General features: G+C 38.1%; 1 protein-coding gene across 3 annotated transcripts; it reads right to left on the reverse strand.

The window, feature by feature from the left end:
- Window positions 1-821: 821 nt before the first annotated feature.
- LOC127083883 (uncharacterized) lies at window positions 822-22555 on the reverse strand. Of its 3 annotated transcripts, none has more exons than XM_051024243.1 (14): window positions 22331-22555; window positions 22089-22260; window positions 21908-21993; window positions 21179-21333; window positions 18866-18930; window positions 18564-18744; window positions 16644-16889; window positions 16212-16538; window positions 16069-16128; window positions 9669-9917; window positions 2665-2923; window positions 2384-2589; window positions 1423-1473; window positions 822-1305 (listed from the first exon to the last, which is right to left on the reverse strand). In XM_051024243.1, the coding sequence occupies exons 2-14, from the start codon at window positions 22190-22192 to the stop codon at window positions 1264-1266; spliced, it is 2031 nt and encodes a 676-aa protein (XP_050880200.1). In that variant the 5' UTR covers window positions 22193-22260; window positions 22331-22555; the 3' UTR covers window positions 822-1263. The 3 variants fall into 3 exon arrangements, 2 of the variants coding, with proteins under 2 accessions (XP_050880200.1, XP_050880199.1); XM_051024242.1 differs by having other exon boundaries at window positions 822-1292; window positions 22331-22553; XR_007788569.1 differs by having other exon boundaries at window positions 1136-1292; window positions 2331-2589.
- Between the last annotated feature and the right edge of the window lie 1265 nt (window positions 22556-23820).

The following is a 23820-nucleotide window of genomic DNA, read 5'->3' on the forward strand; positions in this document are numbered from 1 at the left end:
ATAAATTTATTCTAACTCCTTTTATTCTAACTGTTTAGAATAATCTTTTTGTATCTTTGTAAATGACTTTGTTTATCATCGAGACTTTGATTTCTAATTGAATAGGACGCTTCATAATCAATTAGATAAGAGGCAGAAGCAATTTTTCAAAAGATTATGAAATATATGAAGATTATAAATACATTGTCTTAATATTTCAAAAATTACTCTGATTTATTTATTAATAATCAGAAACATATATAATAATAAAGCTGGTCGAGCGTGCATTTGAGAAGTGACTAAAAATTCTTTTGTAAAATATGTTATTCAAACAAAGTCAATTAGATTATCACCTCTCAATAACCAATTTTGTTGGTATCTAAATTTGTCCCAAAACTAAATTTCTCTGTGACAACTGTTTCTTCTCAAAGCAGTTTTTCTATGTTATTTGTAACAACTAACAACACAATCACACTAATTTCCACATTGAGTATGCCGGATTCAAATCACCTTGTATTGCTTAAACTCTGAAACTAACACTGATTTTCACATTGAGTATACCGGATTCAAACCACCTAGTATTGTCGAAACTCTGAAACTAGTAGCTTCAACGCATAATTTCATTTGTACCCTTCAAGCTTTTCTTCATATAAATTTTTGTATTGTAGAATCCGATATGCTCAAAGAAATGTGGATATGAGACACTCGTTAATATTTCTCTATATAAATTCATCCCTATAACAAACAAAATACCAAATGTCTCCCTCTGGTGCGGCGTAAATCTGGGTGTGAGAGTTGGGGGAAGACAGCACCCACCTTCACCTTCACCCATGAACCCCGAATAATCGAAACGAAAAATACTTTATATTAAAAATCCATTCAACAACTAATTTTACTAAACATTTTACTAAAATGATTACACCAATATTCCCTTGACTCTTCCTAAAGATGTACACAACTGTATTTCATATAAACATCATAAAGTTCATCAACCCAAGACAAATGACAGTACCAGCCAATTGCTATCGAAACAGATCTGGGAAAGACCACATTATGAACCTTGCAAAAATGTCGGAGTCGAGAAATTCAATATGTGCAGCCCGCCCAATGAAAGAGTTCAAATTCTTGCCATGGGCAGTGGCATCAAAATTGACATCACAGCGCATGAACACTCGACGTTCAGAGGGGTTGGCACGTATTTGGTCCAAACAAGCATTAAGCATCTCCAGGAACATTTTACCCTTCTTTGAAGTGTCGTGTGATGCGGCTTGACATGATTCAATTCTAGCAGAATGATAAGGCACATATCCATCCTGAAAATTTGTACTGTATCAATTAAAAAGAGCCAAACAAGTTTGAGTAAAAGAAAATGTGACACAAGGAATAGTAAATTGCAATCCTAAATATAAAAATGATTTTAAGAATTCTGAGAGAAGGCAACACCTGAGGAGAAGATATCAAGATAACATTCCTAAAATGCTCCAATGTCTTCTTCTGAAAAAATGAAGAGTGCAAAAGAAATAACTCCATTAAGAACTCTTCGTGATATTTATTGCCATGTATGTATGAATGATTCATTAAAATCTATTTTCTTTTTCATTTTTTAAGAGTGCTTCATAAATATAAAAACAGAAAATACTTAATTGAACAAAGCTTTAGTTTTCATTTCCAGAAAATAACTCCCTACAACTTGGAAAAAATCTAATTAGTCAGTTCCATTCATTTTCAATAACCCAATTTATCTTCATTAGCATGCCTTTATACTTTCCCCAACATTATTTTTTTAGTTGAACTATTCATACCAAAAGTAGTCATTGTGCACCAATACAAAGTAACTATCAAAACATTTGTTGAAAATACAGGCCCAAATCACATTTTACGGAATTTTTTAGGATTTCGGGAATATGATTTGGTCTAACTCAACCCTTACAAAAAAAAAAGTTTGTAAGGTGAGGACTATCCACCACTTATAAATACATTTTCAAGCCATATATATGGGACTTCTCAACACATCTAGAGTGTGGCCCAATAGGAGGTGGTTCAACGAATCTTGAATAGACTCTGATACCATTAAAGAATTTTGGACTGGCTTGTAAGGCGAGAACTAACCACCGCTTATAAACACAGTTTCAAGTCATTCAATGGGGGACTTCTCAACAGAATTCATTTCACAAGAAAATTGCCATCAACTTTGAGGAATTCGTAATAGAGATCACATATACCAACTTTTAAAAATCACATCAACATTACTTATCATTTTCAAATGCAAGGAAATTTTACTTGGAAAAACAGTTTTTAATCAGTAACTCCAATTAGACATCAAAACAAACATGGCATGTAGAAAACAAGACCTTTGAGCTCATGTCTGTCATTTGATCCCAACCTTTGTAGGACACTTTCCTACCTTACACAGTTTGTATAGGAACGTTTTTTGCAAATCTGGATCATCCGTACATGTGAGCTGATGAATGCACTGTGTGCCTTTTAGCTTCTTCAAAAACCACATTCCAGAATTAAATAATGAGTTTGAACTATAAATATACCCCAAGTGTGGACCAGATACTGAAACATATGTATGTAGGTGTCTTAGATATGGCTCCATCGAGCTATCTGCAAACACGGGACAAAATTTAGTACCAAATTTCAACTGATCAACAGCATCTCTTTTATACAATTATAACATACCTGCTATTGCTGCTCTTATAATGAGATTACCCATAGAATGTCCAACAAAACTTAACTTAATATCTCCCAATATCCCATATTTTGTTACTTTGTCCATTTTGCTTTTAACAAAAGAAATAACTTCCTGAGCCAGCCTATGTCCCATTTCTTTGAAGTCTCCAGATGTTTTATCTTCATTAACTTCTGACATGAGAAATTCTACTTTGGGATCTATCAAAAGCCATTGATTCCTAACAAGTCGTAGATCCAGATGATGCCCCTAAAACATTTTGAATGATGAAGAATAAGCATTTAATCAACTTTTTAACCAGTGATGAACAAAACAGTGAAAGCAAACATCGCAGCTGGAATGAAAATGATACATCTTATGTGTATGATATTTCTTCATGTTCTAAGAAATCAAATATTGAATATCAAAACCAAAAAAGTAAGCAAATCATGCATTTCCAAACAGCATATGTCTGGGCAGTGAATTCAATTTATGTCAGCTCAACTCAGCTATATAACAAAAGATAGTAATTACAAACTTTAGTATACTTGGTAAAAAGAATAGAAGACTTAGGTATAAAAACGATTGCCAATTTGTTAGAAACTTAAGCCAGATCCAACCAAAAAAAACAGAAAAGAAAAGAAGAAGAAACTACAAGTCTACAACCCATTTTAATAGAAAGTTATCCCTAAGAGAAGAGATATTCAACACAGAAAAGAGAAAAACAACATCAATGTAAAGAAAAAGATGAGAAACTGAAAAGTCCTGGTCCTGAAGCTGAGATGTGATACCCTCTTTCTGATTGGTGAAACCTCGCAAAGAGGAAGGACCACTCTTTTCCAAAACTTGCAACATTCATGGTTGTATGAGAATTGAAAAGTATTGCTTATGTATTACATCCATGTTTGAAATCTGGCCATGAAGCACAACTTTAACTGAGAATGGTCTAGACAAAGTCCAAGTCAGATAACTTCCAAGTTTTAACGAATTAGGATTTTCAACTTTCTACTTTGTTTAACTAAAGGATATGGGGTGCCCAAGCACACATTGAGTAGTATGGGATGCGGGGTGGGGTATTTAAGTGGCTTGGTGTTAGGGACCAAGTGAATGAAGATGGGTTAGATATGGAAGTGACCAATCATATTGGGCCTAAGAGTGCTAAGACCTGGCAGGTTTATTCAAGAAGGAAAAGAGGATCTCACACCATGTGATAGCTATGAGGTGGCTGAGAGAGAGAGAGAGAGTAGTGGTCCTAGCCAATACCGTTAGACTATAGCATAAATGATGTGGGAAGGGAATTGAAATCTTTTCTTATAAGAATCATAGAGTAACCATTGGATGGAGGGTTGTTAAGCACTCCATAGGAGCATAGCTCTGTGGCAGTTAGATCATTGAATCTTCGGTAAATTCTCTTACAATCATACAATAAACAAACAGTCATTATTTTTCATCAATCTCTATTCTTTATCTTAATTTTACCCTTTTCTGTCAAAACCTAACACTTGGTTCTTCCCCTTTGATAGCTAGCTTTTAAGGGAGGGTTCTTCAAATGTGGTCAGATACTTATCAATTGGTATCAGCACAAGAGACAGGTTTTCAGTTCCTAGGAAAGGGCTACCTACGGAGGGGATGACCGGAAAGACCAAGTAAAATGTCAAGAGTGCCATTCGTCGGGAAGGAGACGTTTATGAGCAACTTACAGAGATTCGTCAAAAGGGTACAGTGGAAGACTATATACAAGAATTTGAGTGTCTGACTGCGCAGATTCCAAGGTTGCCTGACAAACAGTACATTGGGTATTTTTTGCACGGATTGAAGGACGAAATCAGAGGTAGAGTTCGGAGTTTTGTGGCGATGGAACCAATTACGAGGAGTAAATTACTTCATGTCATCAGAGCAGTGGAAAGGGAGATAAGGGGTGGGTCAGGTTGCACCCGAAATCCGAAAATAGGTATGGGGGAAGGAGACGTTTATGAGCAACTTACATAGATTCGTCAAAAGGGTACAGTGGAAGACTATATACAAGAATTTGAGTGTCTAACTGCTCATATTCCAAGGTTGCCTGACAAACAGTACATTGGGTATTTTTTGCACGGATTGAAGGACGAAATCAAAGGTAGGGTTCGGAGTTTTGTGGGGATGGGACCAATTACGAGGAATAAATTACTTCACGTCACCAAAGCAGTGGAAAGGGAGATAAGGGGTGGGTCAGGTTGGACCCGAAATCCGAAAATAGGTGGGTCAAACCGGGTTAACCCGAGGAGACAGGGAGGTATGGATTGGGTTTTTGTCAAAGGGGGCCAGAACAGTAGAAATCATAATGGGTTTGGGCCTAGAGGTGTTAATGGCCCAACTAGTGAATCCAAACATGGTCCTGCAGATAAGAGGAAGGGGATGCACGTGAGAAGGGATTTACCCAGTTGTCTTATCAAGAGCTCATGGACCGGAAGAAGAAGGGTTTGTGTTACAAATGTGGAGGCCCATATCATCCTCTCCATCAGTGCCCCGATAAGCAACTTCGTATCATGATTGTAGACGAGGAGGAAGGAGGAGATGATGAAGCGAAGTTGTTGGCGGTAGAGGTGGATGAATCTGAAGAGGAGCAGGGTGGTGAAATGAGTGTTATGAGTCTCTTTGAACTAGAAGAATTCCAGCGTGACAAAGTTCAAACACTCAAACTCAGAGCAATAATCAATGGCGTACCGGTGGTGGTGTTAGTTGACAGTGGAGCTATGCATAATTTCATTGCGAAGTCCATGGTTCAAAAGTTAGTGTGGCAAGTAGAGACCACTCCAAAGTTTAGAATCAAGTTAGGTGATGGGTTCCAAACCATTACCAGAGGAAAATGTACGCAGGTCTTATTCAAAACTGGGAAAATCACTTGTGAAATCGAGGCTTATCTATTTGATTTAGATGGGGTGGATGTAGTTGTGGGTATGGCATGGTTGAAATCTTTGGGAGATATGATAGTTAATTGGAAGAAACAAACAATTGAGTTTTGGCATGAGGGGAAGTGGGTAATGTTGAGAGGGATAGAAGGTACACCTAAAACAATCTCAGCATTGCAAAGCATCGTAGGGAAGGCTAGCAAAGGGTATGGCAAGAAAGGAAGGTCATTAGATGCAACATTGAGCAACACTGAAGGGCAAGCAGAAGCATTGCTAGAATAATCTATATGCAGGAAGTATTGAAGTTATTTGATGATGTGTTCCAAGAACCTAAGGGTCTTCCTCCACGTCGCGCAAGGGACCATGCTATCAATTTAATGTCAGGACAAGGCGCGGTCAATGTCAGACCCTACAGGTACCCACACCACCAGAAAAATGAAATAGAAAAACAGATTAAAGAGATGCTAGAAATGGGAATTATTCAACACAGTTGCAACGCTTTTTCTAGTCCCATTATACTGGTGAAGAAAAAGGACGGGACATGGCGGATGTTTGTTGATTATCGTGCCCTTAACAAGGTCACCGTGCCAGACAAGTTTCCAATACCAGTGATAGATGAGTTACATGGGGCTCAATATTTCACCAAGCTTGATTTGAAGTCCGGCTACCATCAAGTGAGAGTGAAACCAGAGGATGTTCACAATATTGCCTTTCATACTCATGACGAACATTATGAATACCTTGTGATGCCGTTTGGATTAATGAACGCTTCGTCCACATTCCAATCTTTGATAAACGAGGTGTTCAGACCCTTATTGAGGAAGTTTGTATTAGTTTTTTTCGACAACATACTCATTTACAATAAATCCTGGCAGGCACACACCCTTGAAGTAACCGAAGAGTTGCAGATTTTGAGGAGACACAAATTGGTTGCTAATAGGAAAAAGTGTCAATTTGGCCAAAAAAACGGTTGAGTATCTTGGTCATTTGCTCGTGGGAAGTGGTGTAGCAGTAGATCCCACGAAGGTGCAGAGTGTAATTCAATGGCCTATACCTAAGAATGCTAAAGGAGTGAGGGGGATTTCTAGGCCTTACGGGTTACTACCGCGAGTTTATTGAAGATTATGGGAAGATTGTCAAGCCATTGACGGAGTTGACAAAGAAGGAGGGGTTCAAATGGGGCCTCAAGCTCAAAAGGCTTTTGAAGTGTTAAAACAGAAGTTGACAACAGCCCCGGTACTTGCATTGCCTGATTTTGAAAAGGAGTTCACAGTCGAATGTGATGCATCCGGAGTGGGTTTAGGTGCAATACTAATGTAGGAGAGAAAGCCCATTGCTTTCTTTAGCAAAGCTTTAGGAGGAAAGAATTTGGCTAAGTCTGCATATGAAAGGGAGTTAATGGCAGTAGCTTTAGCGGTGCAACATTGGCGTCCTTATTTGTTGGGCAGACATTTCACTGTGACAACTAATCAAAAGAGTTTGAAACAATTATGGCTACAGAAGATTACGACCCCGGATCAGCAGAATTGGGCCACTAAATTGCTCGGTTATCAGTTTGATATCGTATATAAACCGAGAGTGGAGAATAGAGGAGCAGATGCTCTTTCTCGTTTACCTGAAGGTGAATTAGCATCTCTGGTTTCGTATCCAATATGGGAGGAAGGCAACGTGATACAAGAAGAAATCCACAAGGATAAGGTTTTGCTAAAAATCATAGAGGAATTGAAGGAGAAACCAGATTCAAGGCCAGGATTTAAGTACAAACAGGAAGTGTTATTTTATAAGGACCGTTTAGTGTTGTCTGCACAATCTTCAATGCTTCTCAAAATGTTGGCTGAATTTCATATTACTCTGGAAGGTGGCCGTTCCGGTTTTTATCGCACCTACAGACGTTTAGCTGCTAATGTATATTGGATAGGGATGAAAGCAAGGGTGCAAGCTTATGTGAAGGCTTGTGATGTTTGTCAGCGACAAAAGTACTTAGCTATCGCACCTGGGGTTTATTACAACCTCTGCCATTCCCTCAGCAATATGGGAAGAGGTCTCAATGGACTTTATCACAGGTTTGCCAAAATCCCGTGGGTTTGAAGTTGTGTGTGTGGTAGTAGATAGGCTGTCAAAATACTGTTATTTCATCCCTCTCAAGAGACCTTATACTGCAAGAACAGTACCAGAAGTCTTTGCCTGAGAAGTTATACGACTTCATGGTTTACCTACAGCAGTTGTTAGTGACCGTGATCCCCTGTTCATCGGTAATTTTTGGACTGAACTTTTCAGGTTGCAGGGTACTACTTTGAAGATGAGTTCAGCTTATCACCCGGAAACGGATGCCAAACGGAAGTCGTCAATCGATGTTTGGAGACTTATTTGAGAAGCTTCATTGCGGACCAACCAAAATCCTGGTTGTCTTGGGTTCCCTGGGCAGAGTTTTGGTTAAATACAACATTTCATGCGTCCACAGGGAGCACACCTTTTGAGTTAGTCTATGGAAGGAAACCTCCAGTTATTACAAGACTCTTGCAAGGTGAAACACGGGTGGCTACAGTTCAAAAAGAGTTGGAAGAACGAGATGAAGCACTCAAGCAACTTAGAGCTCATCTTCAAAGAGCTCAAGACCGTATGAAGTATTTTGCAGATGAGAAGCGGACAGAATCCAGTTTTAGTGTTGGAGAATGGGTGTTCTTGAAGCTACGTCCACACAGACAGCAATCCGTAGTATCTAGAACTAATGCTAAATTGGCAGCTAGATATTATGGTCTCTTTCAGATTGTGGAAAAGATAGGAGCTGTTGCATATAAGCTTAGATTACCCGAGGGATCACGGGTACATCCAGTTTTTCAGGTTTCTCTGTTAAAAAGGACAATTGGAGATTATGCAGTGGAGAGTGAATTGCCCCATAAAGTTGAAGGGAGTTGTGTGGAGCAGTTTGTGCCTGAAAAAGTTTTAGTCACACGTTTCAATGGGCTAGGAGAACAGAGAGTTGAACAAGTTTTAGTTCAGTGGACTAACAGGGTTGTGGATGAGGCTACTTGGGAAAACATGGAGACCATAACAAATCAATTTCCTGAATTTAACCTTGAGGACAAGGTAGCTTTTCTAGAAGGAGGTATTGTTAGGGACAAGTGAACGAAGATGGGCCAGATATGGAAGTGACCAATCATATTGGGCCTAAGAGTGCTAAGACCTGGCAGGTTTATTCTAGTAGGAAAAGAGGATCTCACACCATGTGATAGCTATGAGGTGGCAGAGAGAGAGAGAGTAGTGGCCCTAGCCAATACCGTTGGACTGTAGCATAAATGATGTGGAAAGGGAATTGGAATCTTATCTTAGAAGAATCATAGAGTAATCATTGGATGGAGGGTTGTTAAGCACTCCATAGGAGCATAGCTTTGTGACAGTTAGATCATTGAATCTTCTGTAAATTCTCTTACAATCATACAATAAACAGTCATTATTTTTCATCAGTCTCTATTCTTTATCTTAATTTTACCCTTTTCTGTCAAAACCTAACACTTGGTTCTTCCCCTTTGATAGCTAGCTTTTAAGGGAGAGTTCTTCAAATGTGGTCAGATACTTATCAATTGGTATCAGTACAAGAGACAGGTTTTCGGTTCTTAGAAAAGGGCTACCTACGGAGGGGATGACCAGAAAGACCAAGTAAAATGTCAGAGTGCCATTCGTCGGGATGTCGTTCTCATAGACGGTGTTATCGTAGAGGCATGGGTATTATGGGGTGCCCAAATCCCACATTGAGTAGTACAAGTATGGGATGCCTAGAGGAGTATTTAAGTGGCTTGGTTCTTCCCCCTTAATAGCTAGTTTTTGTGAGAGGGTTTCTCAAGTGCTTGGATCCTGATCACAAGGGCAGAAGTCAAAACTGGCCCCAAGTCGGGGTTGCGCTTTTAGGTTTTCCAGCTTGTTTGAAGTCAGGTGAACCCTATCTGGCTCTTCTTCAGCTTTGGTTTGATGAGTTATTCCAGGATAGTCCCCCTTTCGACAATGCTACAAATAGTTCATCAAACAGTACATAACTAACTAACATACGTGGATGTACTTAACATGCTCAAGTCCTAAATAAATAAATAAAAAACAAGGTACAGTTTTGCAATAAAATCCACAAGACATGCCTGAAACCCATGCACAAAGACAACAATCTTCAACACGCGAACATAACTTTGTGGTGCAGATTTCTTGCTTAAAGTATCACTGCTGGGCCCATTTGTTAAGCTATGTGAATCCACAAATCCAACATGTCTCATAAGTGAAATTTCACTAGTACTACGCCGTGGTACATTCATCACCCTTTCAACAAGCACAACTGGTATACGCAAAGGATCTCCAAATATCTGCATGTCTTGAATTGAACGGTTGTTAATCTGCACACAAAAAAAACATTAATTTATTAAATAGGCCATACTTAAAGGCTATGAAGCACCGATACTCTAATTTGAATGTGTGTTTGGTATCTGATACCGACATGAAATCAACATATTTGATTATATTCAATTATTTTACTTTTTCAAATTATTAACAGTGTCAACATGTCAATGTCACGTTCCGTGTCTCTGTTTGTATCAATGCTTCGTAATTTAAAAGTCACTATTAAGAAATGTGATTGAACCTAACTCAACCCTACAAAACCGATTGGTAGAGTGAGGACCACTCCCACTTATAAACACATGTTCAGGCCATATATTATCCGATATGGGACTCTTAACACACACCCTCACGCTCAGGACTAGGCAACTGGAACGTGGAAATAAACGGTGGGTGGTACGATAGCGAAAACCATAATAGGTGGCTCACCGGATCTTAAACGAGACTCTTGATACCATGTTAAGAAATGTGGTTGGACCTAACTCAACCCTACAAAACCGGTTGGTAGAGTGAGGACTGCCACCACTTATAAACACATGTTCAGGCTATATATTATCCGATGTGGGACTCTTAACAGTCACAATGTGTGTTTGGTGTCTGCTACCAACACGAAATCAACATATTTGATTACATTCAATTATTCTACTTTTTCAAACTATTAACAATGTCAATGATAGAAATATGGATCAAGTGGTGGGCCTGGACAGTGGGCCCAAACCAAAGGTTTGGAGGGTTTACAAGAGAAGTAAAAGAATAAAAGAATAAAAGAAATAATCATAGGAGTTTGTTAGAGTTATTATAGGAATTAGTTATTACAGAAGTTTGTTATTTTAATTAGGGGGGTTTGTTTCGATAAATTAGGAATAAGCTTGTGGCTATAAAAGAGGACAGGATTTAGGTATCAAGGAAATCAATTAGGATTCACCATCTTGGTGAGGGAAGCACTGTGTGCTTAGGGGCTGATTGGTATTCACCATCAGTTGTTACTTTTATTATTATTTTACAATCGATTCATTCTTTTATTATTCCATTCAATTATTCTCTATTTCTCCCATATATTCATATAAGAACCTAACAATTGGTCCGACCTACCGGATCAAAAAAATCACCACCACACCGAAATTGTAGATGCCACGAAAGCCCAAGATGGGGGATCGTATGGACGCGTTGGAAACACAGATGGTTGACGTCGAAACACAGATGGTTGACGTCGAAACACAGATGGTGGACGTCAAAGCAACACTGCAGACGTTAGCTCAACAGATGCAACAACAAAGCGCTGTTCTCTCTGATTTATGCAAACAGATCGGTCAGAAGAATACGAATCAGGAGAGTGGGGGTCCCATGGGTGAGTCTTCACATGAGGAATCACGTTTGTCAGGGAAGAAGGTGAAACTGCCATTATTCGAAGGAGACGATCCTGTTGCATGGATCACACGAGCTGAGATCTATTTTGATGTGCAGAATACGACTGATGAGATGCGAGTGAAGTTGGCACGTCTGAGTATGGAAGGTTCTACAATACACTGGTTTAACCTTTTGATGGAAACAGAGGACAATCTGTCCTGGGAAAAGTTGAAAAAGGGTCTGATTACGCGCTATGGAGGAAGACGTCTGGAAAATCCCTTTGAGGAATTATCCACGTTGAAACAGAGGGGTAGTGTAGAAGAATTTGTGGAAGCTTTTGAGCTTTTGTCGTCACAAGTGGGAAGACTTCCAGAGGAACAATATCTCGGTTATTTTATGAGTGGTTTGAAGCCACAAATTCGTCGTAGGGTTCGGACTTTCAATCCTCTGAATCGGATGCAGATGATGCGTATTGCAAAAGACGTAGAGGAAGAGTTGAGAGAAAATGATGATGACGCGGGCAGATACGGTAGCAAAAAAGGAGGGCCGGATCGATGGGGCCGTAGTGATTGGGCCGGGCCAACTTTTCGGAACAGGAACGGGTCAAATCTGAAAGAGACAAGTCGTTCCAGTTGGGCCAATCCGACTCAGAAAACAGGATCAAGTGGATCTAACACGCGGTCGACGACGTCGTTAGCTTCAACTGGGAAAAAGGGTGAGAATGATTCGCGACCTGAAAAAGGGAAAGGGATTCGCAGCATTCGCAACGACGAGATGGATGAGAGAAGGGCGAAGGGGCTGTGTTTCAAGTGCGGTGGAAAGTATCACCCTACTCTCCATAAGTGTCCTGAGAGATCCTTACGAGTATTAATTTTGGGTGAAGGAGAAACTCTTAACGATGAAGGTGAAATCGTATCTATGGAAGAAGTGCAAACTGATGAGGAAGAGGGGGAGGAGGTAGAATGTCAATCCATGGGTGTGTTGGGAAGTATGAGTGGAAATCGTACCATGAAAATTGAGGGAAAAATTGAAAATGTGGATGTGTTAGTGTTGATCGATAGTGGTGCGAGCCACAATTTCATCTCCCCTCAAGTAACAAATGCGTTGGGGTTAGAAATCACTCCTGACCCTGCCAGGAGCATCAAACTTGGAGATGGACATAGGGTGAATTCTCAAGGGGTGTGCAAAGGAATTGTAATAAAGATGGGTTCTGTGAAAGTAGTCATTGATGCGTTGGTACTGGATCTGGGAGGTTTGGATATAGTATTGGGAGTCTCGTGGCTGAGCACACTAGGAAAGGTAATAATGGATTGGAAGGTGTTGTCTATGCAGTTCATGTATGAGGGGCAGATGGTTAAGGTGTTGGGTCAAGGTAGCAGGCAAGAGGAGCATAGTTATCTGAACTCCTTTTTGGATGACAAGCAGAATAGGATGGGAACTGAATGGTGGGGATCTCAGCATCACCAATTGGAAGCTGGCGAGATCTCTGTGCCAACAGAAGTAATTGCGATTCTGGAACAATTTCCTGCAGTTTTTAAAAATCAAATTCAGCTGCCTCCGGAGAGATCTCAAGTGCACCATATCAAATTATTTCCAAATCATGGAACAATCAATGTTAGGCCCTACCGGTATCCTCACCATCAGAAGGAGGAGATTGAGAAACAAGTGACTGAACTGTTGCAGGCAGGAGTGATCAGACCCAGTATGAGCGTTTTCTCTAGTCCGGTGATTTTGGTAAAAAAGAAAGATAAAAGTTGGAGAATGTGTGTGGATTACGGAGCGCTTAACAAAGCTACAGTTCCGGATAAGTACCCTATTCCCATCGTAGACGAATTATTGGATGAATTATACGGCTCGACTGTTTTTTCGAAGATTGACCTTAGGTCCGGTTATCATCAAATCAGGGTGCATGAAGATGATATTCCCAAAACAGCTTTTAGAACTCACAATGGCCACTATGAGTATCTCGTGATGCCATTTGGGTTAATGAATGCTCCAGCCACGTTCCAAGCAACCATGAATGATATTTTTAGGCCCTTCTTGAGGAAATTTGTCTTAGTTTTTTTTGACGATATCCTCATATACAGTAAGAACATTCAAGAGCATCAAAAGCACTTATGTCAGGTTCTTTCTGTTTTACTTGAAAACTGTTCTATTGCAAATCAAGCTAAGTGTAAGTTTGGGTGTAAGCAGATTGACTACTTGGGGCACATTATCTCAGGTAAAGGGGTAGCAGTAGATCCTGCGAAAGTAAGGTGCATTTTGGATTGGCCAGAACCAAAGAATGTAAAAGGAGTTCGTGGATTTTTGGGACTTACTGGGTACTATAGAAAATTTATTAAGGATTATGGCAAAGTGGCCAAGCCTTTGACTGAGCTGACCAAGAAGGATAACTTTGCGTGGGGAACAGAGGCAAATGCAGCTTTTCAATTGATGAAGATTATCATGACTTCACCCCCTGTTTTGGTACTACCTAATTTTTCTCTACCCTTTGAAGTGGAATGTGACGCAGCTGGTAGAGGTATCGGAGCAGTGTTAATGCAGCAAAGGAAACCTGTAGCGTTTTTCAGCAAAGCATTATCTCAAGGCAATTTAGCAAAGTCGGTGTATGAAAAAGAGCTTATGGCCTTGGTATTGTGCATCCAGCATTGGCGACACTACTTGTTGGGAAAGCAATTCACAGTATACACGGATCACAAGAGTCTAAAACACTTCCTGCAGCAGAGAATAACTTCCCCAGACCAGCAGTGTTGGTTGGCTAAGTTGCTTGGCTATCAGTTTGAGGTGAAGTACAAACCAGGGATGGATAACAAAGTTGTTGATGCTCTATCCAGACGTGATGACGATGCTGATTTGGGTACCTTGATTTCGTACCCGCAATGGACCGATAGCAAAAAAAATTTAGATGAGGTGAAAGATGATCCAGAAATTCAGGACATGATACAAACCGTGTTGTCTGCTCCTGATTCTAAGCCAGGCTATTCTGTTAAGCAAGGTGTGTTGTTTTATCATGGCAGGCTGGTTCTTTCTCCTAAGTCCCCATCTATCCCTCTACTGTTGGAGGAATTTCATTGCACTCCTACTGGTGGACATTCAGGTTTCTTGAGAACTTATCGGAAGCTGGCGGATAATTTATATTGGCTGGGAATGCAGAAGTCGGTGAGAGAATTTGTGCGTGCTTGTGATATCTGTCAAAGACAAAAGTATGCGGCCACTACTCCCGGAGGTTTGCTGCAACCTCTCCCCATTCCTAATGGTATCCTAAGTACAGTCACTTCATATTGCTCAAGCATCCTTACACAGCTAAGTCCATTGCTGAATTGTTTGTAAAAGAAATAGTGCGGCTTCATGGAATTCCAAAGTCCCTTATCAGTGACAGGGATCCCTTATTCGTGAGCCATTTTTGGTTGGAATTATTTAAACTGCAGGGCACTAAATTGCAGATGAGTTCTGCCTATCATCCAGAAACGGATGGGCAAACGGAAGTGATAAATAGATGTCTGGAAAGCTATTTGAGATGTTTTGCTTCAGATCAACCCAAAACTTGGTCAACTTGGCTTTCGTGGGCTGAGTTTTGGTACAATACCACCTATCATGTGTCGATTGGGAGAACTCCGTTTGAAGTGGTTTATGGAAGGCATCCTCCTAGTATTCTGCGGTTTTTATCAAATGAGACTAAGGTGGCTGCGGTGGCATTAGAGCTAAGTGAGAGAGATGAGGCTCTAACACAACTTAAATCACATCTACAAAGAGCGCAAGAACAGATGGCGAGCTATGCTAACAAGAAGAGAAGAGATGTGCGTTTTCAGGTGGGTGAATGGGTTTTTTTGAAATTAAGACCTCACAGACAGCAGTCAGTGGTTAAACGGATCAATAAAAAATTAGCGGCACGTTTTTATGGGCCTTTCAAAGTTATAGCTAAGGTTGGAGAAGTGGCATATAGGCTACAACTGCCTGATCAGTCCAGGATCCATCCAGTTTTTCATGTATCACTATTGAAGAAAGCAGTGGGAGACTATCAGGTTCTAGGCGAACTTCCCAAAGATTTGGAACTCACAGATGACAGTGATGTGTACCCAGAGAAGGTCATGGGCTCTAGGGTGACTATGAAGGGAGGAGTGACTGTGCAGCAAAGTCTCATTAAATGGAGGCACAAGACATGGGAGGATGTGACATGGGAGGATAATGCAGTGTTGCAGGGTCAATTTCCAGATTTTTGCCTTGAGGACAAGGCCGTTTCTATGGAGGCGGGAATTGATAAAAATATGGATCAAGTGGTGGGCCTGGACAGTGGGCCCAAACCAAAGGTTTGGAGGGTTTACAAGAGAAGTAAAAGAATAAAAGAATAAAAGAAATAATCATAGGAGTTTGTTAGAGTTATTATAGGAATTAGTTATTACAGAAGTTTGTTATTTTAATTAGGGGGGTTTGTTTCGATAAATTAGTTATTTTAATTAGGGGGGTTTGTTTCGATAAATTAGGAATAAGCTTGTGGCTATAAAAGAGGACAGAAAGGTAGGATTTAGGTATCAAGGAAATCAATTAGGATTCACCATCTTGGTGAGGGAAGCACTGTGTGCTTAGGGGCTGATTGGTATTCACCATCAGTTGTTACTTTCATTATTATTTTACAATCCATTCATTCTTTTATTATTCCATTCAATTATTCTCTATTTCTCCCATATATTCATATAAGAACCTAACAGTCAACATGTCAGCGTCATGTTCAGTGTCTCTGTTTGTATCAATGCTTCATAGTTTAAAAGTCATAGGGTGGTCCCATATTCAAGTTGATAAGCTCACCCGCATCTGTGCAATGCTCCTCCGATGAAGTTCGGCGCATGAAATTGCAGCTTCAAGAGGCTGTATGATTTCAGAGACAAAATTAATGCTTTTCAGAAGCAACTTATATGACACAACAGTATGAAGGAACATACAAGCCTTACCTCTTCAGGTAACTTCCACAAACTGGCAACTCTTTTGTGCATACCACGTTTGGAAGATTCATCACTACCACCACTATTTATATAATGATGAGGCATCTCTACCTTGGAATACATCATCCATATTGACCACTCAGATTTCCGATCCTTAGCCCATGTATTGCGTAAAAATTCTAGTATCTCTGTCTTGTTTTCCCGGTGAATTTTTAAAAATATCTTCCATAAATAGTACAATTGATCTCCCAATGAATGAAAACAGTCCAATAGTTCATTCTGAGACAGGGAATGGAGCTTTTCAGCATCCCGAATATTCTGAGTACCATTTCCTCCCTATGCAGAAAAAGAAACAAAGAATCAATAATAAAGAAACTGTAAAAACAATATAAATGCCAGACAAAAACATTAGAACTCTGTAACATGAAATAAAACAAGGACCTCAAGACCATTTTGTGGCTTGCCTTGTCCTAAATTGTCACCATCTATTGCAAAATCATTTGCTCGCACCACAAAATTTATTAAGTTCCCGTCATTCATTTTTGACACAAAATCTGAAGTATCTATAGCTTCATTAACTGCTTTGTTAATTTTGCGTAGATCTTCCAGCAATAAATTACGAGAATCTAATAATGCTCTGACAAGCATGATATCTTTCACATCTTGAGAAGCAACGCCGCTGAAGCCCTGATCAGTATGCAAAACATTCTCTGGTTAATGCTTGAAAAAGAATGATCCCTAAAACAATAATGAGCCTTTTCATCATCCCATATTACTTAAGTACAAATACAAGTATTTAAAATTACCATAAAGGCCTATATATAAAATTCTTTAAATAACTTTCACCCTATTCTCGGCACGGGTGGAAAGTATTTTGCTAGTGTCTCGCAGCATAAAACCTCAACAAATATGTCTGTCAATTTATGCTGAAACTTCTATATTATATGTGCATCACTCCCAAATCATTATCCTCTCATTTGCATTTATGAAGTACACATACAAGTATTTAAAATTACGATACATGCCTATATATAACATTGGATAAATAATTTTCACCCTACTCTCAGCATTTTGTTAGTGTCTCACAGCCTAAACTTTCAAAATAATTCTGTCTGTCAATTTATGTTGAAACTTTTGAATAATACGTGCATCACTCCCAAATCATTATCCTCTCATTTGCATTTATGAATACAACGACACACATTGAGTTTTTTTTTTAAATTTGACACTCATAATAGGACAGGAGTATTACATTTCCTTGTTGTATGATTAACATTTTATACCATTAGCCTATACATTAACATTTGAGCTTGAACTTCAATTATCATCAAACACTATTCAGATTTCTCTCATATTTCAAGTTAAATTAAGGAATTGAATTGAAAGATAGAAGGAAATAATAGTGTACGGTTGAAATTGAGCAAAAAATGGGAATAGAATTTCGCAAAGGGATTTCCATCATAAAGGATCTTTCCTTTCACTCACATACAAAATACTGTTAAGAGTCTCACATCGGACAATATATGGCCTGAACATGTGTTTATAAGTGGGGGCAGTCCTCACTCTACCAACCGATTTTGTAGAGTTGAGTTAGGCCCAACCACATTTCTTAACATGGTATCAAAGACTCGTTTAAGATTCGGTGGGCCACCTACTATGGTTTCCGTTATCGGGCCACCCACCATTTATTTCCACGCTCCAGATGTCCAGTCATGGGCGTGAGGGAGGGTGTTAAGAGTCCCACATCGGACAATATATGACCTGAGCATGTGTTTATAAGTGGGGACAGTCCTCACTCGACCAACGGATTTTGTAGAGTTGAGTTAGACCCAACCACATTTCTTAACAAATACCTCCCTCTATTCCGATTTCCCCAATTTATACAGACTATTCCCTTCCAAACTAACTCAACCCAACTACTTAAGTGTCCCTATATTCTAACACAACCCAAATAGAAAAATCGCAATTAGATAAATGGCATGCTATGTTTATTGTAGACAAAAGTTGAGTTTTAAAATATTGAAGTATTTATACCAATTTAGAATTTGATATTTTATATTGAAAATGAATTTATTTTATATGTTGTATCCCGGTATTATCAAGTTCATAAGTTTTAGAAAATCATATCCACATATTGGTGTTGGTGGATCACATCATATCTTTGTTATCAATAGAGACATTAGTGTAGACAGAGTTGCTGAAATGGATGGCGTGAACATGTTAATCTACATAATCAAACATACACAACCAAATTTTCAATCAAAACTGCTTCAAAATTTACCGATGAAATGAACACAAAATACTAAATGAGAGCCTAGTATATTCATACAAAATATTAGAACATCTAACAAACCTGGGTACCTTCGATGCAGCTGTGGCAGCTTTCAATAGACTGACATGTACACTTACATCGACAAGTACTGCATGCAGTGCATCAAAATGGACGGGACAATAAGAATGCAATCCTAACAGAGCTTTAGGAGGAATTCGGAATTCATGGATAGCAGCTGGAGAAGCATCCAGAGAAGCTTGCACATCAGCCCTGTAGATGGTATGGTCCGGTCAGCATTCCATTTTCACCAAGCAAATGTCAACCGAAAAGGAAACAAGCATGTGTGTGGATTATATAATAGGCTAATAAACACACTACTTTTATGACTCACCCATTCTCAAGTGTTGAAGCATAAATAAGCTCAAACTTTAAAATAACACCATTTGTAGTTAAATCCTGTAAATAAGAGCCAAATAAAACAGTTTAATGGGATCAGAATATTGAACTAAACGCAGGAAGCTATGAGTAATATACATGTTATGCTACTTGATTCCTCAAGTAAGATTAAGAAATCTTTAATATTAGCAAAATTGGTGCTTCCGTTGATTTGAATATGACATGGTAATAGTGGATAATGTTGGTTGTTTGAGAAGATAAGTTTGATAACATTTATGTGAGAGAGATGGCATAAAGTATTAAAAGGAATATAATCTTATTACTTGAGATGAAAAAACCACAAATAAGGTTGCTCTTTGATGTGCAATTTTGCCATTCCTTTGGCAGTGTCTTGATTAGATTCATGTGCTTTGTGTTGGTAGTTTAGAAGATATATGGGCTCGCGTATTTTAAGTATTATTACTTAGAATTCAAGGTTTAACAGATATGTCTCGTATTAAATTAGTGATATTAAAAATGCAAATTTGCCACCAAATGGAAGAAGGGTAAGTTGTTTTCGTGGTCTATGACTAGCAAGTAAACAGTGCTAGCCTCAACGACTGAATGGCTCAGGGAGCATATCTGTTTACACAGTAGTGACCCTAGGATTATCAGATGCAAATTCATCTGCGGGGATATCATAAAACAGATAAATAAGAAAGACGAAAGTGTTAATATTACTCAAGTCTAATAAATGTAAATTGATCTGTAGCACAAAATGCTGGCAAGCAAATATCATGGAGGGAGAGAATTTTGAATTTTAAGAATTAGGATTAGGTTTTGGAGGATTAAATAGATTGGAAATCATTAAGTTCAACCTTCATTTAAGGTGTGCTAAGATGGATACATTTAAGAACTAAAGAAGGAAAAACAAGTATCATTATGAAAATGCACATGGGCTGTGTAGTATTTGCACTGAATCTGGACAATGGATATTAATGTGTTTAAGTCTTTAATGTATCTTCTGTAGCAAGAATGGTTATTACAAAATTAGAATTGCATCATACCGCCAAATACGCCTACGGGGTATGGTCACATACTAACAAATAATTGACACAACTTAAAGTATAATTCATTTCTTGTATGTATATGTATGTGTGTATGTATTAAAAATGACTACAACCAAGATGCAATGCTAATATGTATGATATGCTCAATTTCCTTTCTCTTTTTGTTTTTTCCTTAACAGTTTTTTCATAGTTGCTGCAATTTCAGAAATATTCTATTTTTCTGTTACATCATTGGTATCTCTATTAATTTAAATTTCAAAACCCGTATAGTATACACTGTAGTGTAAATAGGTTTAACATAGATGTCCAATCATATTTTGTCATCTTATTATATCATAATGGTACATCTTTGTTGGAATTTCCGCTTTAATTGCGGTCCGCCCCTAGTCGCCTTAATTGTGGCATTTCGGCTTGCCTTCATTGCAGCCCCTAACAACTGCATTGTGTTGGCTTTGAAGGGGTGGATTTAGTCCCACATTGCTTAGAGATGTGGCTTGTGTTGTGCTTATAAGTGGGGGTAGTCCTCACCTTACAAGCCGGTTTTGTAGGGATGAGTTAGGCCTAACCCAAATTCTGAGATGGTATCAGAGTCTATCCTAGAGCCATTGTTAAACTTCCCGCATCGTCCACGCTTCGGGCTCATTGAAGCCCAAGCGTGAGGGGGTGCGTTGGAATTTCCGCCTTAATTGCGGTCCGCCCCTAGTCGCATTAATTGCGGCACTTTGGCTTATTTTCATTGTAGCCCCTAACACCTTCATTGTGTTGGCTTTGAAAGGGTGGATTTAGTCTCACATTGCTTAGAGATATGGTCCGTGTTGTGTTTATAAGTGGGGGCAGTCTTCACCTTACAAGCCGGTTTGGTAGGGATGAGTTAGGCCTAACCCAAATTCCGAAAATCTTGAAACTTGTTTACATTGTGGCGAGATGGTGAGCAATGATTGAACATATGCAAAACTTGTTACACATTAGTATATAGTTAGTAAACCAACTTTTTAATATAATAAGTAGCATGTTTAGAAAACATTTCTCATTTGCTGAAACAATGGAAGGTCACATTCTTCTCAATTTCTTATTCATTACTCCAAATTTAATCATTATCCAAAAGAAAATGGAAAGTTATGTGTGTTTTATTGACTACGTGGTATAATCTAGCGGACCTTAATAAATAGATAGTCGGCACAATGGCATGAAAATATAATAATTTGATTCCTGCTAAGGTATACACGTAGAAAGAGAAGAAATGACAGAAAGATCATTACCACAGATTTACTACGTGATAAGTTGAATGAGACCATCATACATAAATATACATCCTGCCTGGCATACTTTATCCGAAAGGTCTGTGTTGAGAAACTGTTTTCCGTGTCATCAATCTTCCATACTCCACAAATACTGCTTTGGTCCAGATCAGGAGCTGCAGAACCAAATTTTTTTACCTCAGATATAAAGTTCACTTGAGAAAAAGCTTCACTAATAGTTCACAATTGAAGATAATAGAATAACCACAAACCAAGGAGAAAGCAATAAACATTGCAGATAACAGTAGTGTCAAAAGTAACCAAACAAGAATTCCACATTTCATACATAGATATGAAACATACTTGGGAAATACAACACTAATCCCAGTGAGTATATCTAGGTTCAACCCGCAAAGTCCCGAGTTAACAAAACCTACTACTCCAACTAATCATTGCATCTCTTTACACTTATATTTCTCAACTTACACACCATGAGGTATTCTTTCTTGGTGATAGAAGCTGAAACTACCGAACCCTTTCAACAATATTTATTTCGAGTTCATTAACTACGCGGCAATAGTGTAGTTTTTTTTTACGCAGACACCGAATCATATTTTACTATTGTTTCATGCTATAACATTACTTCCTAGTTCCTAGCCAAGTACAGCATACATCAAGGCATAACAATTTCTTCTCCCACAAACACATCATAGAAAATTAATCATTATTAATTATTAATAAACAAATTACCTTCATATTGAACAATTCTAGCTGGAATACCAAATGCACTATTTTCATTATCTTCCCATCTTACTGTAATCTTAATTCGATACCACCTATGCAAAAAAATAAAAAACACAATTAATCAAAAACATGAAAATAACAAGCAATTAATCGATTAATTAACGAAAAGCATAAGCATAATGCATACCCTTGCTTAAACAGATCAAGATTGTGAAATCTATGAACATATACGGCAACTTCCTGAACAGCTTCCAACATAACCGCCGGCTGAACCTTAACGGCACGAGGCATTACATCAGGCAACCAACCTCTTTACGAACCAGTTTCAGCATTCCGAATAAACTCCAAACGAGGAAATTCTGAAAGGAAAAAACGAAAATGAAAATCGATTCTAGGGTTCGTAATTGCTACGATTTGGGGGAGGTTTACCTGGGTTTGTAAATGTAACAAAAATCAAATTTTCGTTATAATTATTATGAGAATTATGAGAATGTAACAAATTGGAATTTAGAAAATCTTCAATTGCATGTCTCATTTTGGTTGGAATTACAATGGTTTGTTTTTTGATTTTTCATCTCTAAAAAAAAGTTTTAATTTAATTTACTACTTCATCATATCATCCCTTATACACAACAAGCATTTTCTAATTTTCGTGAGGTTTCCTTTTAATCCAACTCATAGAAATGAATAAAGTTGGCATTTTAGTAGTATTAATTAAAAAAGAAAAAAAATACTTTAAAGGATGTAACCAAAAATAAATAAATAAAACTTTAAAAGGTGTACTTGATTGAAATTTTAAAAGAGTATTTTGTTAAAAAAAATCTTCAAATTTTTTTTAATTCAAAATTCCTTAAAACTTTAGAAGAGTACGTGGGTTTAATTTGACTTAATGGAATTTTTAAAAAAATTAACACTGATTTTTTTATCAATTAATAAAATATACAAAATTAAGAGAAAAAAAGGAGTGTGATAGGGACAAAAATCAAAATTCTCGTAAACTTGCAAAAATGAAAATAAGGGAGACCTAGCTTATTGTGGGTAAAGTCTTTTTTATTAATATCGAAAATAACATTTCATTTAATTTCTTTTGTATAAGGGTTGACCAATTTTGAATCAGATTCAAGTCATATTCCAACCTTTGATGGAAGTTATTTCAATTGGTTTCATTGCTTCAATGATCTCACTATGAAAAGTAGTTTGAATGTCAATGTTAACAGCAAAACAACCCAAGTATTAACATTGTTGTTTCTAAAAATTCCCCCTACATAAACAGTTGGATCACGACATTCTAAAGCAACTTCGTCTGAATCGCACTTGATCTAGAGGCTAGAAGGATTATACTAGATAATTTCTTTGATCATATGTGCCTTTTTTGGATAAATATGAACTTTGAAAGTTTTGAGAATTTAAAGTTCTCTTATGAAAGAAGGCGCAGATGCTTTCGATGTGGTTCCTAATCAGGGAAACCAAAGAGATAGTCTTCTTATGTTTAATTTCCAATGATAGAATTTGTTATTGAATCTGTAATTATTTATATTATACATAATAATATTTATGACATAGATAATAACATAAGTGATTATCAGTTTGACCTGAGGGAGGCGGGATCTATTGTGGTTGTTCCAAAGAGAAAGCATTGAATAAGTATAAATTTGCAAGGTAATCGCTTAGGAGAACCAAAACCATGATTGTTGGAAAAATGAGCATGAACAAAATAAATGAATTGATGATTCTAAGGCCAAAAAGCATAGATTGCACTTAAAAGCTAAATTGCATCCTCTTGATTGTAGATTTTCATTTTTTAGGAGTTTGGTATGCATTAGTTTCCATACCAAGGTGGATTTTGAGGGAATGATTGTCTTATCCAAACTCAATTTGGCCCAAGATGATTTTTAGCACGGTGTAGTCTTATGTTGAAA

The sequence above is a fragment of the Lathyrus oleraceus genome, chromosome 5 (genome assembly GCF_024323335.1).
Source record: "Lathyrus oleraceus cultivar Zhongwan6 chromosome 5, CAAS_Psat_ZW6_1.0, whole genome shotgun sequence".
Classification (NCBI taxonomy): Eukaryota; Viridiplantae; Streptophyta; class Magnoliopsida; order Fabales; family Fabaceae; genus Lathyrus; species Lathyrus oleraceus.